Raw genomic sequence first — 24,822 nt, 5'->3', positions numbered from 1 at the left:
TTTTGCAGTGTTGAAGTTAGTGTCATTGTCTATCTCAATTAAGTCAAATTTTGTTCTCATCCCATCAAAATTGCAGTGTCAGTGCAGTTAAATCGATAATATTACTGAATATTCATTCAAACCCCATGATCAGATCTTTTTATCTTTAACGTAGCATGAAGAAGTTTAATTTTTCAAGATTTTAAGTAGTCAAAAGTGGCCCTAACTGAAGATGATCAGTTTGTTTTAGAGACACTGAACAGGCTTTGTGTTTCTTTTAGGTGGTTTTCAGCCGTTTTTGCAGCCCATGTGATATAAAGGAGTTATTCTGCACTGCCACAGGGCTCTCCAGGTACAGTATGATGTGTGTGTGTGTGTGTGTGTGTGTATGTGTGTGTGTGTGTGCAGTTAAAGTGTTTCCACTTTTGAAGTGCTCCCATATTTAGAGAATATGTCTGCTGCTGACAGGAACACAACCATTTCCCTTCTGGACTCAACAGGAGCAATGGTCTCCATCGACCCCACAATGCCAAACAACTCAGAGAGGTAATTTAGTCCTCCATCCCATTTGTAAACATAAATTCAATACTTTTTAACTTTAAAAGTGGCTTAAACACATGCAGTTGACTTCTGAATCAGTTTGACACACAAATGTCTAGGCCTAAACAACATTTCAATTAGTCAAAATCTCTTCAGACCTGATTTAAAGGATTTGTTCACTTCACAATTAAAATTTCCTGATAATTTACTCACCCCCATGTCATCCAAGATGTGTATGTCTTTCTTTCTTCAGTCGAAAAGAAATTAAGGTTTTTGAGGAAAACATTCCAGGATTTTTCTCCATATAGTGGACTTCAACAGGGTTCAACGGGTTGAAGGTCCAAATTGCAGTTTCAGTGCAGCTTCAAAGGGCTCTACACGATCCCAGCCAAGAATCAGTGTACGGAAACGATCGGTCATTTTCTAAGAAAAAAAAAAAAAATTATATACTTTTAAGCACAAATGGTTGTCTTGCACTAGCTCTGCGATTCACCACGGATGACATAATCACGTTGGAAAGGTCCGTGTGATGTAGGCGGAAGGGCGAAAAACTCTCCTCCAACTTAAAAATTGTCCAACATTGTTTTTTTGTAAAGGCCGTTTGACTTAGTCTTCGCACATTCGCTTTGTAGACACTAGATCGGTACTTTCACTTACGTCACGCGTGACCTTTCCAACGTGATTACGTCATGCGTGGCGCATCGCAGAGCAGTGCAAGACAACCATTTGTGGTTAAAAAGTATATAATTTATTTATTTTTTTTAGAAAATGACCGATCGTTTCCGTAGATAAGTTATTCCTCGGCAGGGATCATGTAGAGCCCTTTGAAGCTGCATTGAAACTGCAATTTGGACCTTCAACCCATTGAACCCTGTTGAAGTCCACTATATGGAGAAAAATCCTGGAATGTTTTCCTTACAAACCTTTATTTCTTTTCTACTGAAGAAAGAAAGACATAAACATATTGGATGACATGGGGGTGAGTAAATTATCAGGAAATTTTAATTCTGAAGGGAACTAATTCTTTAATAGCAAAGGGTCCACCATTTGGTTCATTTTATTTTCTGTACTTTCTACCTGTTTTTCTACAGGTTAGTAGGTTACAGGTTACAGGCCATACTTTTGGCAGTATTTGAACTGTCTTAGCATGCAGTCCCTTTTTTTGTTAACAGCAAATACCAAATGTTTGAGATTGTATAATTTGAAACCAATGATCCAGTCTAACACCAATTTGCAGACATACTCAGGGAAAAAATGGACACGCATAAAAAATAAAGACAACATTTAGAGGTGAGACGCTCAGAAAAGTAGCCTACTGTCTGTGCCTTATCTGTTGGTTATATGGAGATCTGCCCTACATGCTAGACAAACAATGGATAGCGGCCAGATAAAGATAAAGGGGAAGTTACTCTTTGAGAGTCTAAGTGTGTCCATTCACCAGTCACAATCACAATCGACTGCCAGGGGAGTAGACATCTTGGATAGTAATGCTACAGAAAACGGCATCTATTATGAGGAGATGACTGTCATTTAGGCAGAGGGGACGTGTTTTAGTGTGGCGCCAACCGCTTTGTAACTGCGTTTGTGTGTCCTGGTGTTTTTGAAGGTCGCCGTACAAAGTGGTGCCCATAACTGGCGGACAACTTGCAGGTAAATGTCAGATGTTCTGCATGTTATGTCATTTCACATACCCTAAATGTTTATGTATGTTTGAATCACGTTCAACACTGTGCTTTCACTGATAGTGTTTACATTCCGACTGAAATGGGAAAATGGAGTTTGTTTTATTATGAAGACTGAAAGAGCTCTAGAGTGATCACTCATATGTTCTCAAATCTCCATAAATGGAGTGTGTGGAAAGCTGCGTGTGAGCACAAGAGCGACTCCATTTATCATTGTGGGAACACTCCTGCAGCGGGGGTGGACTGCAGTCTTTTCAATCTATCTGTGTTATCATGAGCAGAGAAATTATTATAACTTTATATTGATTTCAAAGCAAACTCAGATATACAAATTCCTTTTTTTTTTTTGGACAGATTCTCTGATTCTTCTGCATTCCAAGGCTATTTCTTAGTAGATTTATTGTCAACATCATGTAGTTTTTCTGCTTTGTTTTTCAATATCCCATCAGTTATGCACAAATACTGTGGGTACTTTTTAAATAACATACTACTGTGATACTGTTTCTGCAGTATATGCATATTAGTATGCACATTTTCTATATGCATAGGCTATTTTGCGAAATTCTGCAGTATCAGAGCACACTTTTTCAAATGTCTATTATTGGTGAAGAAAAAACACATGAAAATAATATACTTAAGTGCAAACTGAATGTAATGTTTTTGGACACTTAATTGCATGTTAAATGCAATTTTGTTAAAGTCCCCCTGAAATCAAAATTTTATTGTTTTTAGCTTTTAGTATGAATATGTTAGCCTTAATGTTATGAATAAGCTGGTGTGTTCCAAAACAATGACAAAATTCACATTTAGGAAATATAAGCATTCAAAACTTAGTCTCTCACTTTCGCTGAAATGGATCACGGATTTTGATGACATCACCGTGGACTTCAGCTTCTCATCAAATCTTCTGTCCAATCAGATGCTCTCTAGAATCTGAAGTCCCGCCCCCTCCTACACTATAAACAGACACTGAAGCTGCGGCTAAAATCAGTCATTTGTTCACACGTTTACTAGTTTCTATATGGTGAATGGAACATAGTGCTCTATATAGGGGATAGGGAATGAAACAGAAGTCGTTTTTGCGTTAGTGTCATGTGAACCGCCGCAGCGCGAGCACAGTCTGCTCCGGTCCAAAAACATGAGAGCACAGAGCAGATCATACGATCGAGTCAGCACAGACCACAAAACGTTTGGACACATTTGAATTCTACAAACAATGCTATATTTTAAAGCAATATCGAGGAGAAACGGTTAGAGAATATGAAGGAAATTGGGATTTACGAGCTCAACGGCTCTGTGATCTATTGGCTATTTTGATAAAAGGGGAGAAGCTTCTATATATGTCCCACCCTGTCTTCCAGTTTCATTGGAAATTACGTCAACACGGTAAATAAAGCTGCACGTTCCAAGGCACTTTAATATGATGCATGTGTGCCGCACACACTTTCGATTGCCTCCTGGTGGCTGGCTGCAGTATAGGTCATAAACCCTGCCCTCTCAATGTAATCGAATGGGACGTGAGCCAAACTAAAAAATCCAATTACACTTAAAAAAAATTTTTTTTTTCCATAGATGGCTTCTGTCATATTAGTGCAAAAGAGAGAAAGAAATATGAAATTGCACATTTAATTCTGACCAAAATCACCCGAACACATCAAATCATAATTATGACTTCCAAGCATGCAAGTAGGAACTGTACTGGAGGACTTGAAGGCAGTAATAGCCTGTACATACTTGCTGTGAGCAGAGCTTATGCTAATGTGACCTCTGACCTCTGTAAAGTGATTTGAAGTTGGAAATGAGAGAGAGAGTGTGTGAAATGACAAAGATCTAACAACTTGAGAAAGCTATCTGTTAATCTCATAACCATTAAAGGGTTAGTTCACCCAAAAAATGAAAATATTGTCATTTATTACTCACCCTCATGTCGTTCCACACCCGTAAGACCTTTGTTCATCTTCAGTACACAAATTAAGATATTTTTGATTAAATCCGATGGCTCAGTGCGGCCTGTACTAAAAACATATTTAAATCAGTTCATGTGAGTACAGTGGTTCTACCTTAATATTATAAAGCGATGAGAATATTTTTTGTGCACCAAAAAAAACTAAATAACGACTTTTTAACAATATCTAGTGATGGCTGATTTCATAACACTGCTTCTTGAAGCTTCTTGAAGCTTGGAGCTTTACGAATCAAATCAGTGAATCGGAGCGCCAAAGTCACGTGATTTCAGCAGTTTGGCGGTTTGATATGCGATCTGAATCACTGATTCGACTCAAAAGATTCATAACGCTCTGAAGCAGCGTTATATTATAAGCTTAATATTATAAGGTAGAACCACTGAACTCACATGAACTGATTTAAATATGTTTTTAGTACCTTTATGGATCTTGAGAGAGGAAGTACCATTGCTGTCTGTGCAGGCCTCACTGAGCCATCAGATTTCATCAAAAATATCTTAATTTGTGTTCCAAAGATGAACGAAGGTCTTATGGGTGTTGAATGACATGAGCGTGAGTAATAAATGACATTATTTTCATTTTTGGGTGAACTAACCCTTTAATCTCAAAGGCTGTGGCTTGGCTGGTGTGAGACACTGAAAAACATACTGCAATAAGTCCATTTCATACATTTGAGAGCCCTCCAGAAAATAAATATCCAGACACTTGCAAAACATCTACTATAATCAGTATTGGGTTTTAGTTTACTCTAAAAAAAAAAAAAGTAATTCATTGCTAGCTATTAATTACATCTTCAACAGTGTAATTATATTGCTGTACTAATTACTCTCTCTAAAAAGTATTGCATTTCTCATTACTAATTACTTTCTAAATCCGATAAACTTAACCAGATGAACAATAGACATGAAACTTTTTTTTTTATTTCTTTCAAATAAATAATATAAAATTGCATAAATTGTTCTTGAAATTATTCTTCTGTCTTATTAAAGGGAGAATGTTATTAAAACATACATTTTAACATTAGACATTACATTTTTAATGTTAAATCCACACTTGTTTTTATATAGAATTGTTCTATGGTCTATACATAAAGGTAATATTGTGGAATATTATTACAATTTAATTTAATTTCTATTTTGATATAATTTAAAATGTAATTTATCCCTGTGATGGCAAATCTGAATTTTCAGCATCATTACTCTAGTGTCACTTCAGTGAGGAAGTCTTCAGTGTCACATGATCCTTCAGAAATCATTCTAATGAAATAATGAAAGAAAAACAACCAAGAGATCTGAACTACAAGTGTGAACACACCCTTAGTCTACAAGCAGCAGTTAACAGGCCATGCCAACCAGCCAAACCTTGAGCCCTTGGCAATGACAGCCAGCCAATAGGAAGTTTACCAGGTTCTTTTATTACTTGGCCCAGACAAAGAGTGGAGCTACATATGAAAGTGTGTATGTTTATCAAGTCTCACTCTGTATAATTGTAAGTGTCCAGCGTTGTGTAAGAAGTCACAGTTTCTCTGATACAAAAGCAGGTGAGATTGCCAGGACTGTTCTGACTATTTACTGTTACTATTTACTGAGCATTTACTGTTTGTTGCAGAATGCTTCATTCATTGTACATTTATTGCTTATTTTATTTAGGCTGACAGGAGGAAACAGATATATCAAACTGTGAAATACATCATACATCAGTGTTTGGCCATGATTATGGATATGGATTGTTTTCTCATCTCTCAGATAAAGAGGAGCTTTTCCAGAATGTTCTGACCCAGGTGGCAGAGCAGTTCTCCAGGTATTTTCACCATCTCTGCTTCTGTATTTTATGTTCAATTTCTCATCAAATTCATAATGACCTTCCTTTGATTGAATTTTGAATCGTTTTGGTATTTCAAGGATGAATGATCTTTGTATATTTCTCTCCATCTGGACCGGTCTGCCTCGCCATTCTCCCCAAGGGCATTTAAAATCAACGAACTGAAGACTGAGGTGACAAATCGCCTAGCCATGCTGGAGAAGAGAGTGGAGTGTGAGTTTTAAACCGTTTTCATCCAATATCTTGTCCAGTGTTTTGCTAATGGACAGAGGACATGCTAGAATGGAAGAGCTAAACCTGACAAACATGATAAAATCTGCTCACAGTCGTTATGTAGTGCTTTCAACAACAGCGGTGCATTATAGGTAATGTTCTGGTGTACCTAATGCAGGTATGAGGAAGTAGATATGTTTTTTGTTTGATTTATGTAAGAAGCCTTCCATACCACAACTGATATATAACTCAAATAGCCAATGATGGCTATTTATTGTGCACTATATCCTATAGATTAGGGTGACCATGTGTGCCATTTTCCCAGGACGCGTCCTGTCCAGGATTTCTAAGTTGCATAAAATGTCCCAGTTTTGGTTTTGCTTTCATATTTGCAGAAGGTAATGACTGAAAAATAATTTAACCAATAGTGTGCATTATACATAATCGACCAGTTGTGGCTTGGGAGAAGGCTGGATCTACAGAGAACGGTCAAAGCATTGCAAATACAACAACATTTTAATGCATTGCATGAAGACTGTCAATAAGAACAGTGGCTTGCACAGACCTCCGTGTAGTAATCGCGTTCCGGGGGCACATCGATATGACCACTTTCACGATTAAAGAGGCAAGGGCTCAAGCCATTTTAGGCAATTTAGAAATCCTGGACAGGACGTGTCCTGGGAAAATGGCACATATGGTCACCCTACTATAGATGTAACACTAGCAGATGATGCTCTAGTTGACACAGTTCACTTTCTATGCCATGAACTTGTCATTAACAGATGAACATGTTGTGTCTAGTGTTTTTGCTACATTATTGTCATTGTTGTTAATGGAGAACTTCAAGAAAGTCAACAGAATCCAGAACACTCTCTGCATCCGAAAACGCATACGAGTAGGTGGATTGTATGGAGCCCCGCACATGACATGCAAGAAAAAAAATTAAATTGTGCGCACAATTTACTAATTCGTTCCCTCGATTTGCTAAATCGTACGCACGATTTACTAAAACGTGCACACGATTTACTATTTTGTTCCCTCGATTTATAAATCATGCGCATGATTTATAAAAATCGAGGGAACGGAATAGTAAATCGTGCGCACGTTTTAGTATATCGAGGGAACGAATTAGTAAAACGTGCGCACGATTTAGCCTACTATTTTTTTTCCTGCATGTCATGTCCGGGGCTCCGTAGGATTGAAACTAACTTCACGACCGTTTACAACCCGAGTTCCGGAAATGTTGGGACGTTTTTTAAATTTGAATAAAATGAAAACTAAAAGACTTTCAAATCACATGAGCCAATATTTTATTCACAATAGAACATAGATAACATAACAAATGTTTAAACTGGGAAATTTTACAGTTTTATGCACAAAATGAGCTCATTTCAAATTTGATGCCTGATGGACATGTTCTTTACAGGTTTCATGAGATCCATCTCTTGGATTTTCTGTTAATGTGTTTTGTATCTCTAGCTCATCTGAAGTTTTCATTACACTACACTTACTTTTGTGGCAAACTCTTTTCATCCAAAGTGAGTGACCTGGGGTTAAAGCCTTGAAGAAGGCTAATAATTGTGATAGCACTGTATGGATATTATGGGACCTCTCCAGCTCATAGGTTACTTCTTCTGTTTCCAGCCCAATCATTTGCTTAGTTCTATTTAGTCACTTTGATAAGATTATATGTGGACAATATTTATTACTTTATATTATTTGGTGTAGATTTAATTTTATATTTTTGGTCACTCGCATATCTCACATTTACAAGGCACTTCTAGTTTCTTTACAACTGTATTTGGAAAGGAAAGTTATTCATTAGCCTTTCACACTGTAAATTTTAGAAGGCTCTGTACCCAGCTGAAGTGTCACGTGCAGAGAGCCGTGTACCATTAGACTATCAACAGAGCCTGTAAATTAACATATAAAACCAGGTCACAGTTTGTTATTCAGCTAACTGTTTGTTTGCTCCTTTTGTTCCTATAAGCACCCTTAGGTGCAAGGACGCTTATTTTTCTAAACAAAAAGATTTTCATAAAATTACTTGAGTTGATCGTTGTATTGATTTTATGATGACATCCATATTAATATACCACCATTCAAAGGTTTGGGGTCGTAAGATTTTTAAATGAATGAAGATTTTTATGCTGATTTGATCCTCAAGAAACATTTCTGATTTTTATCAATGCTGAAAACAGTATAAATGTCTTTACTCTCACTTTTGATTAATTTAATGCATTCTTTTTTAATTTAATTATTTCCTGATTACAAGCGGCAGTATTGTCCAGCACATGAAAAGCAAACATACTCCCTGTCATGAGTTCAAATTTGTTTAAACATTTGCATGTCTCCATGCATTTCTGTACAAAGCAAGTGGAGCTATTTTTTCCCCCCCAGTTTTCCTTTTCTTTCTTTCAGATGTTATATTTTGCTGCCTGTGCTAGATTTAAATCTAGAGGAAGGAGTGAAGGAGCTAATTTGCTAATAGCATCACTAAACTGAATTGCAACAATGCTGATTGTTTTTAAACGCTACCACTGGTTAGTAAAACAGCTACAAACTCACGCCATTGATTAAGTCAGTGTTGCTGTGTTGGGCTGAATGAAGTGATCAATCAAACAGCGCTGTTTCAATAATGCACGATTAACATTTCTACAAATGTAGAGTGTCTGTACATTGTGCTGGGACAGGAGAAAGTACTTTAACATTGAAAAAAATGTTACATTTTCATTTGGCAGATGCTTTTATCCAAAGTGACTTGCATTGTATTCAAGGTATACGTTATATCAGTTCTTGCTCATTGGTGTTGGTAGCGCCATGCTACTGTTTGAGCTACAATAAGGTTTTTGACCTGTAATCCAATAGACTGCTGCAGTAATGACATATTTTTGTAGGTCAGCCCGGAATTTAGCATTGGTTACAGACTGCTCTGAGACTTGGGTTGAAGATCCAAATACAGCTTTATTGGGACAATCCAGAATCGTAATCCATATATCGAGCAAAGGGTCAAACACACGGGCAAACAACTGAAATAAGCAGAAAAGACAGGCAAAAAGGGTAATCCAGAATACGGGCAGAGAATCGTCACACACACACACACAAAAAAAAAAAAAGGGAAACCAGGATAACTCAGAAATGCAGTGTAACAACATACAAGACTTTGCAAAGACTGACAGAAAACACAGGGCTTATATAGGCAGGGTTAACAAGGCTAATGAGACACATCTGAATGTAATGAAGCATAACTTCAGACAAAGGGTTATAGGAAGTGTAGTTCATGATGGGAAAGCAAAAGAGATGGGAGGAGTGCCCTCTGGTGGAGATTAAGGGCACTCCAGCTGGCGGATGTGACAGCTGCACACTGGTTCCCTCGACAAAAAAACAACAGGATTTTTCAATTGGCTTTTGGATTATTGCAGGAAATAAGGTGTGTGACTAACAAAAGCTTATGATTCGTACACGGTTTGTTCATTGTGATAATCTTTACAAATGATCACAACTTTTATGAATTTTGAAGCATAATTACAAAGTCAAAAGCTAAATGTAGGTAATAAACAAACTACACCATGATCGCATGACTTCAACATCACCATCATTTAGCTTCCAACAACTCTTTCAGTCTTTGTTTAAAAACATTTTCCCTGAAAGTTGAGCATGATTATAAACACAACGAGGTTGTGAAAGTGTAGATGAGTAGATGAGTTTACCAGTTCAATGTCCTCGACAAGCTCTGTAGTCCCATTTAGCCACTTGTTAGTAACCACTTTTTACAAGACAAATAAAAGCTTAAAAAAAAAAAATCACAAGAGGGGATCAATTATGTATTTTATGTCGTAGAATAAATAGTGAAAATATATTGAGCTTGTGTTCACCATAGACATTATTACAGGCAAAAACCCTTTCAAAAAACCCATTGACATCAGGACAATGGAACTGGAAGTGCTAACTACAAAAAATATGTCATCCCTCACCACTCTATTGTGGAATATGTACCCATGTTGAACAATGATTCAAAACAAAAGAGCACAGTGCATCATCTTTGACCGTGACGGTCTTTGCGCACTAGTTGTTTCAGTAATGATGCTCCATGTAACATCACCAGAGACCAGGACTCATTCCATTGCAGCACAGCTGTGTGTCCATAGAAATCCAAATACAGCCATGATGTAATGAGTCACCAAGGCGATGGACCCTGACCTCTTCATCAGTTTGAACACTTCACCGGCCTCATATAATTTGAGGTGATTTATTACTGTGCGCTTTCTATAAACAGAATAGTAGCAGGAAGTCCAGAGATTATATGATGTGTATGATTACACTAATTAAATTATACAATGTAAGTCCAGAGGTCGTGCATCTAATCAAACTGTACAGTACTTTTGCTGCAAATTGGTAGAAGCAACCAAATTAGACAGATGCCAACATGTTGTGTGGCATGTATGCTCATTCTCAAACCAAGGTTGTGATGAGTAAATAAAAACAGCTGTCAAATAGATGGCAAAGGTGAACTGCTTGTACTCTAGACCAGCGGCATTATTTTGGACAATGGAGGGAAACGTGCCAGACAGTGACAGGTGTCAGAAGCCCTTTTTATGTCTCAGCCGTCTGTGTATATGTAGGAAAAGCCCTGCCGTGCAGGCCATGACCATGTTCACTAGCTCATTTCCATATTTTCTCTGTTTGGCTCACTTTAAATATGTAAAACCATAATTTTCCTCTGTCTCTTCAGTGGAAGGAATGAAGGTGGTGGAGATCGAGAAATGTCGCAGTGACATCAAGAAGCTGCGGGAGGAGATGGCCTCCAGGAACAATAGGTTAGTGACCTTACTCCTTTTTCTGGAGATGATTACACGTCATTTCTGAACTGAACTGAAACGCTCGGATTAAACAGAAATATTAGTTGTGCTTTGTAACTAAATCGTACTTCATTACAAATGTGTAATTATAAATGTATTTAAAAAAATGACATACAAGTGATTGACATTAAAGTATATTTTAGTTTAACATAAATGCTTGTCAGTACTTTCAGTAGTACACTTAAACCATATTTCAAAGACAATAGAAACTACATCTGTAATTTGATGTTGTAAGTAAAATAGGATATTTAATAAGAAAAAAATGTAGGTTGAGACTGGACTTTCAGGAATTGAAATGATCGTGACGAAATGAAATCGGGTGGTTGGAAGGGTGACGGTGAAAAGATATCAGCCAAGCATGAAATAATTTTCTTCATAAATGGTGCACAATAAGACCAGGAACATGCATTAAAGGGGTCATGAACTGCATTGTTTTATTGTTTTAGAATGTTTTCTGTGGTGCACTTACACTGCTAGTATGATTTTTACATCAAAAATTGTCATAATTTAGAAATAAAATGCAATTTTCCTACCCTGATTTTAGCCCTCTGATTTGAACGCTCTGTTTTAAGGGGCTTGTCTGCTGTGAGATTTGCCAAGTTTTACATGTTTAACTCTCTCGAAAATTTTAGCACGTTTTTACTATTACAGCTCTCAAGGTTAACTAATCATGTAAAGTGTTGATTATATTTAGATCTATGGCATTATATTTAGATCGTGGCATGCAAGGTTGCAGTGATGAGCATGTAGCCGATCACAGACATGTTGTTCAGCACACAAATGCATCATTGCAACTCAATTTATGCACACTAACGAATGCTTTCATAACTAACAGTGCAAATACGCTGTAAATAAGAGATTCGTTGATTATTACGGGAGTTTTGGAGTGTGTCCAGAACTCAGTCACCGATAAACTCGCGCTGTTTGATTGACAGCTCCAGCGATTGCAAAGGGAGCGTTCTTTGATCGCTTAAATAACAGATTATTTTCATCCTACTAAGAGAAAAAATGTGAAGTTGACCGTTTAGTCTCTGGTTTGATTTAGTCACTTAGGGCCTGTTTACACCTAGTCTTTTCATGCGTTTTCTCTGATCGGATAGTTATCTGATTTATCAAAACAATTCCATTTACACTTGGCCACATAAATGTGTCTCCACAAAACGGATATAAATCCGATCTTTAATTCCTGCGCTATATGCAGATTTAATAGAGTTCACATCACCAAAAGCAACAGATATGAGCTGTATTTTATTGATCAAAAGCTAATTTCAAAATCAAAGACCGCAATGGGAGAGAGCGCCGCAACAGCACTGGTAGATCATTTAGTCTCATTACTTTTAATGAAGATAATTGTGTTTTGAGCGTCTGCGACTTACTTTCACTTTCATTAGTGGCAGTTTGTGCGTCTGCTTGCTGAAGAGATACTCAACTGCTCATATGCGGTGATGCATGATGCAGTAGCGACGGCAAATCTGGCTTTAACACGTTATTTAGCCTATAACATGCTCTCGCACGTTTATTTTTTAGCATTTTTGGGAGGAGTAAAATTTACATATGTGGTTTCAACAACCAGATGCATTTAGATTTGTCCAGTTTCTTCTGGAATGCGTCCCAGACCACCTCCTGAAGTGATTTGAGCGATCGGATTTAAATCCATCTCAAATGCGTTTTGAAGGGCATTTAGACCTGGTGTTTTCGCGATCGGTGACCAGGTGTAAACAGGCCCTTGATGAATCATTACATATCGGAAATCACTAGTCACAGATCAGGCATTAGAATTAACACAGTTACTTACATGTTGTCGCATTACTGTCGAGTCCATATCGTAAACGTCTGTTTGCAAAGCCTCATCCAAAATTGTGACTGATTTACCAAAGAATCCACAGTGAAATGTACCACATAAAAAATAAATAATTCCCAACTGAGACATTCACATTGTTGAAAATAAATAAAATAACCAAGTACAATGTGGAAGGTTTATTTTTAGTCCAGTGAGTGATCCTGTGCTCTTCTCTCTTCCTCATCTCACTAACGTCAGTGGGTGGGGCCAAAGTTGCAATGGTGAAGTGGGTGTTGATTTTCTTCTGCAGAGGCGGTGTTTCAACTATCTATTACGTCATATAGGCACATTCCAGGACGAGTCGTTCGCAGGGCTTGTTAACATTAAAAGCTGTTTTTGGACTAACAAAGAAGTTTTCAGTTCTGAAAGTTACAGGACCTCTTATATATCAAAAAATTTGATTTCTCAGTTCATGACCCCTTTAAAAAAATACGGTCAGTTTTGATTTTATGTTGAAGTGGACCAAATTCATTGCTTATAAAAAAGAAGTGCTCTAAATTGTATTGAATGTGCACTTCAAATCTTAAAAATATATTTTTAAATATTGCAGATAATATAATATTAATTACATAACAGGCACTTTAAGTGTACTTTAAGAGAGTACACTTTCATGACTGTTTCTTAACATACTTTTAACAAGTGCACTTTGTAATAATGTCAATTACTTTGAAGTACTTAATTAAATAATGTTTTAATAATCTTGTGTTGTGCTCTAAATACTAAAGTACAGAGTAACATACTAACATACTAAAGCACATGTAAAGAACTTGATTATAATTTTAACTGTAGTTTGTAATTCAATATAACACTAAAGTGAATCAAACATATTTTAAATGTAATAAATTGAAACTTCATCATTACAAATGTGTAATTACAAATACATTTAAAAGTATGACATACAAATTTCCACAGAAATTACTTAAATGTGTCAGAGTTTAGCTAATTGCATTTAATATAAATTTAAACCATAATATGTTTTCATTCAATTGCAATTAACATGCAATTAAGTGTCTGAAAACTTTACACTATATTATTACCATATTAACATATGCTCTTTTTAAAAGTATCCTAAAGTGTACTTGTTCACGAGGGTGTATATCTATAGCAGGCTATTCATAGCACTGTCCATACTGCTAACTTTAATGAAAGGAGAATTAAGAAGCAGCCCAGGAGTTGTCTTAGTCAGCTCTTGTTACTAACAGACGGGATCATGCCTATTCCCTTTTGAGTCTTAATGAGCTGACATGGCTCTCACGTGCTCTCTTATTAGTGAAGGATCAGATTCTAGGTGAATCAAAGACAGCTGTATATTCTCAAGATACTCCCTTTGAGAGATGTTGGCATGGTTGTTAAAAGTGAAAAACACAGCACGTTCTGGGGTGAGGTTCCCAAAGCGAACTATGGTCGCAAGTTCCATCGCTATCAATAGAGTTCAATGGGACTTACAACCATAGTTGACTAACGATGCTTTTGGGAAACACACCCCTGGTCTAAAGCAACTGAGCCCCTGTCTGCTTTTTTAACTTTACAGCAGTTTCCTAGATGACAACAAGAAGTTAACTCCTCGCAGAGATGTGCCTTCATACCCAAAGGTAAAATGGCAGATGTGAGCAAATATAAAAAAATATATATAAAAAGAAAATATATTATATAGCTGAATTTGCAGCATCATTACTCCAGTCTTCAGTGTCACATGATCCTTCAGAAATCATTTCTAATATGCCTAATATTTTTGTCAGTGATAAATTTTTTCAGGATTCATTGATGAATAGAAGTTGAAAAGAACAGCATTTATTTGAAATATAAATATTTTATAACAATGTAAATGTCTTTACTGTTAATCAGTTTAATGCACCCTTGCTAAATAAAGGTATTAACGTCTTTCAAAAAGCAAATAAATTTAACTGAACCCAAACTTTTGAATGGTAGTGTATATTTTTGAAAATATTAAAATATGTTTTAAAATTTGACAAGAATCTTCACATATCTCTTATCATAGTGACTATGTCTGGCAGACTTGATAACAACAACAACAACAAAAACAAAGAACTGTAAATATAGTCATTATTGAAATCTCACCAAATCTTATACGCATTTACTTATAGTTTTTTAATGTCATTATTATTGGGATATTACGGAGCCCTGCACATGGCATGCAGGCAAAAATATATATCGTGGCTACGAATTAAGAATTTGTTCTCTCATTTTACTAAATCGTGCACACAATATAATAATTTGTGCCCTCAATTTAGTAAATTGTGGCCATGTACTAATTCTAACCTCATTTTGATTTAACTAAAACAAGGGAATGAATTACAACGTGACCACAAGGGAATGAATTATTATTTTGTGCACATGATTTAGTAAAACGAGGGAAGGAATTATTATATTGTGCACATGATTTAGTAAAACAAGGGAACGAATTATATCATGCGCACGACTTAGCAAAATGAGGGAACGAATTATTATATTGTGCGCACAATTTAGTAAAACGAGGGAACGAATTATGTCATGCGCACGATTTAGTAAACCGAGGGAACGAATTATTATATTGTGCGCACAATTTAGTAAAACGAGGGAACGAATTATTATATTGTGCGCACAATTTAGTAAAACGAGGGAACGAATTATGTCATGCGCACGATTTAGTAAAACGAAGGAACGAATTATGTCATGCGCACGATTTAGTAAAACGAGGGAACGAATTATTATACTGTGCGCACAATTTAGTAAAACGAGGGAACGAATTATGTCATGCGCACAATTTAGTAAAACGAGGGAACGAATTATGTCATGCGCACAATTTAGTAAAACGAGGGAACGAATTATGTCCTGAGCATGATTTAGTAAATCGAGGGAACAAATTATTATATTGTGCACATGATTTAGTAAAATGAGGGAACGAATTATATCATGCGCACGACTTAGCAAAAAGAGGGAACGGATTATTATGTCATTGTGCACAATTTAGTAAAACGAGGGAACGAATTATGTCATGCGCACGATTTAGTAAACCGAGGGAACGAATTATTATATTGTGCGCACAATTTAGTAAAACGAGGGAATGAATTATGTCATGCGCACGATTTAGTAAAACGAGGGAACGAATTATTATACTGTGCGCACAATTTAGTAAAACGAGGGAACGAGTTATTATATTGTGCACACAATTTAGTAAAACGAGGGAACGAATTGTGTCATGCGCACAATTTAGTAAAACGAGGGAACGAATTATGTCCTGAGCACGATTTAGTAAATCGAGGGAACAAATTATTATATTGTGCACATGATTTAGTAAAACGAGGGAATGAATTATATCATGCGCACGACTTAGCAAAAAGAGGGAATGGATTATTATGTCATTGCACACAATTTAGTAAAACGAGGGAACGAATTATGTCATGCGCACGATTTAGTAAAACGAGGGAACGAATTATGTCCTGAGCATGATTTAGTAAAACGAGGGAACGAATTGTTATATTGTGCGCACAATTTAGTATAACGAGGGAAGGAATTATGTCATGCGCACGATTTAGTAAAACGAGGGAACGAATTATTATATTGTGCGCACAATTTAGTAAAACGAGGGAACGAATTATGTCCTGCGCCCGATTTAGTAAAACGAGGGAACAAATTAGTAAAACATGCTGACATATTAATAAATCGTGGAACTGAATTGTTAATTCATGGCCACGATATACATATTTTTTTGCGCATGTCATGTGCATGGCTCCATAGGATATGGAGGTTTCATGAGAAAAGAGCAGACAGGTTTGTAATGACATGAGAGTGAGTAAGTAATGACAGACTTTACATTTACATAAAGAATTCTTATTTGAGGTAAACAAGTATGATGTAAACAGATGTGAATATAATGTACGCAATGGCCACAGCCAGGCGTTGGTTATCGGGGGTTAACTGGGAGCTCTGTCGCCTGCAGTACATGCTCTCCCAGCAAACCATAGATGCCCTCAGAAAACCCGCCTTCGACGTCTGGCTGTGGGAGTCCAACGAGGTAAGAGTCTAACACTCCACTGTTCTGTCTTTCTCCTCTTTTCTCTCCCCCTGTTTCCTCTCTTCTGTGTCTGTTGCTTGTGTTTGTGTTTGTGGGGCTTGTGTAGTACCACCTCTCACAGGAGACAGTAGAAGCTTTGAGGCAGCCGGTCTTCGATGTGTGGCAATGGGAAGCTAACGAGGTGAGGATCGGCCAAATGAAAGATGCAGAGTATCGAAATTCCACAGAAGTTGGTGTACCAATGACAATGCACACAATGTATGATAGACGCATAGTCAAGATGACTGATATGCCAAACCTGTGACAGCCATATTTTTTGTACTGCAGAAGATGCTATCATCAGTGTTTTGTGCTTTAAGATGCTGAGTTGTCTGGAGCATATGTACCATGACCTCGGGCTGGTAAAGGACTTTAATATTAACCCCATCACGCTGAAAAGATGGCTGGTAAGAAGACTATACAGTGGAACAATTATAATTATTATATCTTTTTATCTGGAGTACTATTTCATATGTCTTTTTCCAAAGAAAATGTGATTTGTGGTCAAAAAAGCTCCTTCAATATACATTTATGGGATTTGTACAATATAATTCAAGTATAATTTATTTATATAGAGCTTTCAACAATACATATTGTTTCAAAGTTGCTTTACAGAAAATGTTATCTTCTTTGGATAATGTGTAATAATGAAAATAATAAAATAAAATAAGTTGTCTCTTTCCACTTTCAGCTTTGCATCCATGACAATTACAGGAACAATCCTTTTCATAATTTCCGCCACTGCTTCTGTGTCACTCAGATGATGTACAGCATGATCTACCTCTGCGACTTACAGGTATAGACAATTTGTAATTTTACATTATACAGGCATCTTATAATATATATTTTTGTAGTAATTGTCTAACTGTTTTGAAGACATCTTTTATGCTCCAGAGCCACCTGTTTCTTTTGCTCAGGAAAGTTCGGGCAGCAGATTAAAGAGAAGTAGGAGGTGAATGAAAGAGACTGAAAGATAAATGAGTGATGTATGGGGGTGTAAAAGCAATTCTGCTGCTATAAAGATGTTTTCAGCCTCTCACTCTTCTCTCTGTGCTGCTGTTGCCATGGATGTGTTTTAAGAGGCCATTGGATTAATTATCCAAGCTATTACAGGCTGAGCTATTAGAGGGCAAATTACTTACTCTAGTTTATGAGTGTAGGAGAGCTGGGATATATGTGCAGACCCGGCCTCATGAATCCTGATCACTGCCAGTCTTAGTCTGCTGTGGTTCTGTGTTTTTCAGGAAAAGTTCACACAAGTAGATATTCTTATTTTGATGACAGCAGCTGTGTGTCACGACCTGGATCATCCTGGGTACAACAACACGTAAGAGCCTCCATCATTTATAACTAATGACATTTGTTTAACCGTCCTAAAACATTTTTACCAGCCATGAAAATTAATACTTTTCTTCAGCAAGAATGCATTAAATTGATCAAAAGTGACAGTAAAGACATTTATAATGTTACAAAGATTTATATTTCAAATAATTGCTGTTCTTTGAAACTTTATATTCATCAAAGATTACTGAAAAAAAATGTTTACACAAAAATCTTAAGCAGCACAGCTGTTTTCAACATTAATAATAATAAATGTTTCTTGAGCAGCAAATCAGCATATTTGAAAAAAAAAAAACTGTACTTGATCAAATAAATGCTGCCTTGATGAGCATAAAGCAAAAACATTTATAAATCAATTCAAATTCAAATTTAAAGGGCTAAGTGAATAGCGAACAGCATAATGCTTTTTAAAAAGATGCGAGATGCAGAATGGTCCCATGTGACACATGTTGTATATTCTAAGTGTTCTGGGGGCATACAATATGGTTTGGTGAAAACAAACCAAAATTTAATGATTTAACGAAAGTCCTGACCTTGGCCGTTGGTCTTCTGTGCACAGCTGCACATTTGTGAGACTCTATTAGCGCTGAAGTTCACTCCAACTCGCCCAGAAAAAGCAAACAATTTTTGAGAAATCAATATTAATAAAAACATGAAAATACAATCCATGTACTTTCTACTCTGAGGTGAATATATCCATTGTGTTCGTCATAACAACAAGTTAGAGTTCTGGTCCCGAGATTAAAGAACTCATTAAACAAAGTACACGGATACTTTTTTTGGAATTTCTAGGCGTAACATGACATTCATGTCATGTTTTTATTAATCTTGATTTCTCAAAACTTGTTTTTTTTCTGGGTGAGTCGGAGTGAACTGCGGTGCTAATAGAATCTCAGGAACGCGCAGCTGTGCACAGACCACCAACAGCCAAGGTCAGGACTTTATTAATACATTAAATTTCAGTTTATTTTCTTACGGAATCGAATCGAATACTATCCTACTATATAGAATGCTAAAAAAACATTATGGAAAAATAGTAGTATATCCGAAAACATAGTATTTAAAAAAAAAAAGCAGGCGAAAAGTCCCCGGATGACCAGTGAGATCTGAAGTGCTCATGATGGACACTTTACTGTCCGTGAGGCCACGGGAGAGGATTTGTGAATGTAAGTTATTTTTGATGCTGGTAGGTCACATGACAGTAACAACATGGCAGATGGAGTATGTCCAAATTTCATTCATACATACTAGTACCCAGGGCTTGAGATTAACTTTTGTGCTCAGCAGCCACTGTGGCTAGTGGTTTTTCAAAGTTACTAGCCACTCAGCATTTTCACTGGCCACAATTTTGACATCAATACCATAGGGAAAGACTGCAATATAGATATTTTTAAAATTATCTCATAATTTGGCAGCAGGTATATTAGGCTGCTGTCACTTTAAGACCTAAAGCACGGACCCATTATACTATTATCCTGTTATACATGCGTTTTCTTTCTTAATCTTAACTGTTTACGTTCACTTAAAACACAACTGACTGTGTTTACAAGAATACTCACCAAGATCGTCATTTTGACATTATTTTGTGTGTATTTGAATGTTTAAGCGCAGTAAGCAGCGAAAAAACTCAATTTAGTACTGAGATGCGCCTTTATGTGCGCGCACTTTGGGTGTGAGCACAAAATCTGTGGAAATGAGTAAAATTATGCCCAATCCTACGCCAAAATTCAAGCCCTGTAACACCAACAATAGTCATCCAGAGCAAATGAAACAAGTGAGGGGAGGCGTGTTTGTGTGTCAGCTCGCTGTCGGAGAGATTGAGAGAGTGAGAAAGAGCAGCTGGTATTGGATCTATTCTGCAGAAAATGAGTAATGAGAAGCCTTTCAGATATTTCAGTATCAATATGTATTGAAAAATCAATATTTTTGACAACACTACATTGCACTTAGTTTATTATTTCAGATGCCTTTTTAAAAGACTACAATTGAAAATTGTATATATTATATTTAAAATTCAACCAGCCAAAGTGGCTAGTAGGAGTGACTGTGTTACACGCCACTGCTGAAATCCACCCGCATTTGTCGGGTTGGCGGTGTTAATGTCAAGCCCTGCTAGTACTCATTCATACTATATAGAGTGTACCTTTTTAACGGTTGCAAAGTAAATTCAAATTTAAATGTAGTACCTACTCAGACAGTACGCGATTTTGGACGCAGCGATGGAATATACGACACGTTTATTTTAGGGTGAACTGTCTCTTTAAGATATAAATCATTGTGTTCCACATTTTCCACATATGTGCTGCCACTTGGACACCAAATGCAGGTATAATTTGTGTTTGCATTTGGCACCTATCGAGTGTTTTTGGACCCTGTACATAACACCATCCTTTCTCTTTTCCAGATATCAGATTAATGCGCGCACAGAGCTGGCCGTGAGGTACAATGACATCTCTCCTCTGGAGAACCATCACTGCGCTGTGGCCTTCCAAATATTCTCTCAGCCAGACTGCAACATCTTTGCCAACTTTGATCCTGAAGCCTTCAAACAGATTCGTCAGGTGTGCCTCGGGGCCTTCAAACTGAGCTTTCAGCACACACATATGGTAATGCATTTGCCTTTGAGCAATTAATAATGATTTGGTATGTCATTTAATCTCTGACAGGGAACCATCACCCTGATACTGGCCACAGACATGGCCCGACATGGAGAGATTCTGGACTCTTTCAAACAGAAAGTGGATAACTTTGACTTCGCTAATGAGGAGCATGTTACTTGTGTGAGCTTTCTTAACCCACTTTACAGTATCATTGTTCATCTACAAAAAAATTCTGTGATGATCTTATTAATCTCTCTGACAGCTAAAGATGGTGCTGATCAAGTGCTGTGACATCTCTAATGAGGTCCGGCCGATGGAGGTCGCTGAGCCATGGGTGGACTGTTTGCTGGAGGAGTACTTCATGCAGGTAGATAAGCTAGCATTACAATAGGCTACAATAAAACAATAATAATAAAACATTTACTTTAAATCAGTATGTTGTATGTGACCCACTTTATATTAAGTATCTTTAACTACTATGTACCTACATAAAAGTAATCCTTTTATACAATGCACTTGTTTTTTGCATTGTACCTTTGGGTTACACTTTATTTTAAGGTGTCTTTGTTACACTATAATTATACATTTAAGTACTGAGTAATATTAATTAACTACATGTAGTTATTGTAGGGTTTGGATTGGTTTAGGGTTAGTTGCATGTAATTATGCATAATTTATAGTTATTACTATAGTAACTGCATGTAACATATGTAACAATGACACTGTAAAATAAAGTGTTACCTACTTTTGTTTACAAAAGGTTTATTATAAAAAAATATAAACGATAAAAAAATGAGGAGAATCAATGAATTGTGAACAACTTACTGCCATTGTGTAAATAATATGTAATCATGTAATCCATAAAAAAAACTAGTCTGATTACGAGTATTTTAAAAAGCAGTTTACTCTAATTACAAGTACTTGATATTTGGAATCTGATTACATAATCCAGATTACATGTAATCCATTACTACCCAGCTCTGCCTGTATCCCACCTCAATAGCAGCACAAGTGTTTTGCAATATAACATGAACACAATAAATACATTGTACCAATCCATTTTTTTTATGCAATAGTAGTAAAAGATACTTAATATAAAGTGTGACCTTAAAATCTTTATTTTGTAATTATTATTATTATTTTTTGCAAGAAAAAAATACTTTTATTCAGCAAGGATGCATTAAATTGATCAAAAGAGACAGGCTGTGTGTCCATCGAAGCGTTTTTTTTTTTTTTTTTTTTTCTGTTGGGACGCTTTGGTTGCTATGATATGGAATATCTGCGTAAGTGTTACTTGTATCTGATTTCACAGTTGGTTCGGAATATAAACTGTCGATAGAATGTAAAGTTTTTGCTCTGGCACTTGTTTTAAATGATTTTGTTCTTTTGTTGTGCTTGTTGTCGTCTGTTGCTGTTGTATAAGCAGGATGTGGCGGTTGGTCAGTGTGATATTTGGCCCGTCCTTCTTCCATTGTGATTGGATGGCTGGTTAAAATGTGACAGTGATAAGCTCTGCATTTTGCACAAAGTTGACCATTTTTTAACTCTTGGCATCCAGAAAAAAATGCTCAGCATGAAATAGACACTCCGTGCCAGGGTTGCCAGGTTTGCGTAACAAAACCCGCCCAATCATGGGCAAAACTAGCCTAATCATGTTCAGACGGGTTCGCTTCAACCCATGGACTAAATTTACATTTATTCATTTTGCAGATGCTTTTATCCAAAGCGACTTACAAGTGAGGGATACAGCAAGTGATTCATTGTGAAGAGGCAAATAAACACAATAAGTGTTCACAATACAAAGTTTCAGACATTGCTTAGAGTAGCATAAGCTAGAATAGGGAGGGATTAAAGGAAGTGAAAGCAAGAGCTCACGAAAGAGATGAGTTTTCAGCTGTCTTTTGAATGTTGCCAGGGATTCTGCATTCCGGATGAAGGTGGGGAGATCATTCCACCAGCAAGGTGCACATGATGGAAGTCCAGCCAGAAGAGCATTGCAGTAATCAAGCCTAGAAATGACCTGGATGAGAAGTTGTGTTGCATGCTTTGTTAGACAAGGCCTGATCGTCCTGATGCTGTGTAGTGCAAATCTGCATGACCGAGCTGTCTTTGCAATGTGGTCTTTGAAGGTCAGTTGGTCCTCAAAGATTACTCCCAGATTTCTGGCCAACCTTGATAGGGTAATTGATGATGTACCTAGCTGGATGGTGAAATCGTGCTGTAGAGTCGGTTTGGCAGGGAAGACCAGAAGCTCAGTCTTTGCCAGGTTGAGCTGCAGGTGATGTACTTTCATCCATGCTGAGATGTCTGCCAGACAGCTTGAGGTTCCTGCAGCTACTGTAGGATCATCTGGATGACATGAAAGGTAGAGCTGTGTGTCATCAGCATAGCAATGGTAGGAGAAACCATGTGCCTGTATGATGGGACCCAGTGATGTAGTGTATATGGAGAAGAGGACGGGTCCAAGCACTGAACCCTGAGGAATCCCCGTGATCAGTTGATGTGCTTTGGATACCTCCCCTCTCCATGCAATCCTGAAAGACCTACGTGTGAGATAGGATTCAAGCCAGTGAAGTGGAGTTCCTGTGATGAGAGGGTGGACAGAAGGATCTGATGATTCACAGTGTTGAAGGCAGCAGATAGATGCAAGAGAATGAGAACTGATGATTTGGAATCAGCTTTCCACAGGGCTTCAGTGACCGACAGCAATGCCGTCTCGGTTGAATGGCCATTCTTGAAACCAGATTGGTTGACGTCCAGCTGGTTATTCTGTGAGAGGAAAGATGATACCTGGTTGAAAACAACTCATTCAAGTGTTTTCACTATGAATGGTTGGAGAGAGACAGGTCTGTGACTGTCGTGACGTGTTTAATGTGTTTTTTTTTTTAAGCAGTGGGGCTATCTGAGCCTGGCAACAGTGTAAATGTTGCCCAATTCCACGGGAAAACCGCAGACTTCGCAACACTGCTCAGCTCATCACGCTCATACACGGCACTCCCATTGTAAACAATTGAAAAATACACTAGCCTCAAGGGAAAAAAAAAATGCTTTGGTGGACACATGGCCTAAAGATATTTAATATTTTTATTTCATATAAATTATTTATAAATACATTTGAACTTTCTATTCATAAAAGTCCTGAAAAATGTATCAATTTCCACACAAATATTGAGCAACAAAAGCATTGATAATAAGAAATGTTTCTTGAGCAGTAAATCAGCATATTAGAATGATTTCTGAAGGATCATGTGACACTGAAGACTGAATAATGCTGAAAATTCAGTTTTGATCACTTGAATTACATTAAAACATATTAAAATAGAAAACAGTTTAAGTTGTAATAATATTTAACAATATTACTGTTTTTGTTTTGCTGTATTTTTGATCAAATAAATGCAGCCTTGATGAGCATAAGAGACTTTTTAAAATGTTCATCAAAATTATCTTTTATAGACCATTTGTTTCTTCATCTGAATTATTCTCTCTCAAACAGAGTGATCGAGAGAAGGCAGAGGGTTTACCAGTCGCTCCTTTCATGGACAGAGAAAAAGTGACTAAGCCCACTGCTCAGATCGGCTTCATCAAGTTTGTCCTGATCCCCATGTTCGAGTCAGTGATGAAGGTGAATTGGTTAGGACCAGAAAATACAATGCGAGGCCTGCAGGCTGAAATCAAACTCCGGCTCAGATCAAACCAAGTGTGAAAACATCCTGAGATACTTAGTTGTGATATTGTTTGTCCTCTATGTGTTCCAGTTGTTTCCTCAGATTGAGGAGGTAATGGTACAGCCCTTACGCGAATCCCGGGACAGATATGAGGAGCTTAAACAGATAGATGACGCCATGAATGAGGTCAACAGTGAACATGATTACTCTGTGTGTGTGTGTTTTAAACTGGCATTAGCTATTTATATCTTATCATCCCTGTTT

General features: G+C 37.0%; 1 protein-coding gene across 4 annotated transcripts in view; it reads left to right on the top strand.

Moving 5' to 3' along the window:
- Positions 1–24,822, top strand: part of pde9aa (phosphodiesterase 9aa) — a 28,942-nt gene that overhangs the window by 3,727 nt on the left and 393 nt on the right. For 3 of the 4 annotated variants that reach the window (XM_051905710.1, XM_051905708.1, XM_051905711.1), the window contains exons 2-17: positions 261–331; positions 448–525; positions 2,126–2,169; positions 5,911–5,965; positions 6,129–6,199; positions 10,932–11,016; positions 14,430–14,490; positions 17,020–17,094; positions 17,273–17,359; positions 17,644–17,748; positions 18,197–18,279; positions 20,698–20,854; positions 20,960–21,073; positions 21,156–21,260; positions 24,387–24,515; positions 24,649–24,744. In XM_051905710.1, coding sequence (XP_051761670.1) covers positions 261–331; positions 448–525; positions 2,126–2,169; positions 5,911–5,965; positions 6,129–6,199; positions 10,932–11,016; positions 14,430–14,490; positions 17,020–17,094; positions 17,273–17,359; positions 17,644–17,748; positions 18,197–18,279; positions 20,698–20,854; positions 20,960–21,073; positions 21,156–21,260; positions 24,387–24,515; positions 24,649–24,744 — 1,416 coding nt within the window. Of the gene's footprint in view, positions 1–260; positions 332–447; positions 526–2,125; positions 2,170–5,910; positions 5,966–6,128; positions 6,200–10,931; positions 11,017–14,429; positions 14,491–16,838; positions 16,914–17,019; positions 17,095–17,272; positions 17,360–17,643; positions 17,749–18,196; positions 18,280–20,697; positions 20,855–20,959; positions 21,074–21,155; positions 21,261–24,386; positions 24,516–24,648; positions 24,745–24,822 lie in introns of all 4 variants that reach the window. The other variant, XM_051905709.1, reaches the window with a different exon arrangement.

The sequence above is a fragment of the Ctenopharyngodon idella genome, chromosome 9, assembly GCF_019924925.1.
Source record: "Ctenopharyngodon idella isolate HZGC_01 chromosome 9, HZGC01, whole genome shotgun sequence".
Taxonomy (NCBI): Eukaryota; Metazoa; Chordata; class Actinopteri; order Cypriniformes; family Xenocyprididae; genus Ctenopharyngodon; species Ctenopharyngodon idella.
The sequence above is the reverse complement of the archived record's forward strand: the minus strand, read 5'-3'. Positions and strand labels throughout refer to the sequence as shown.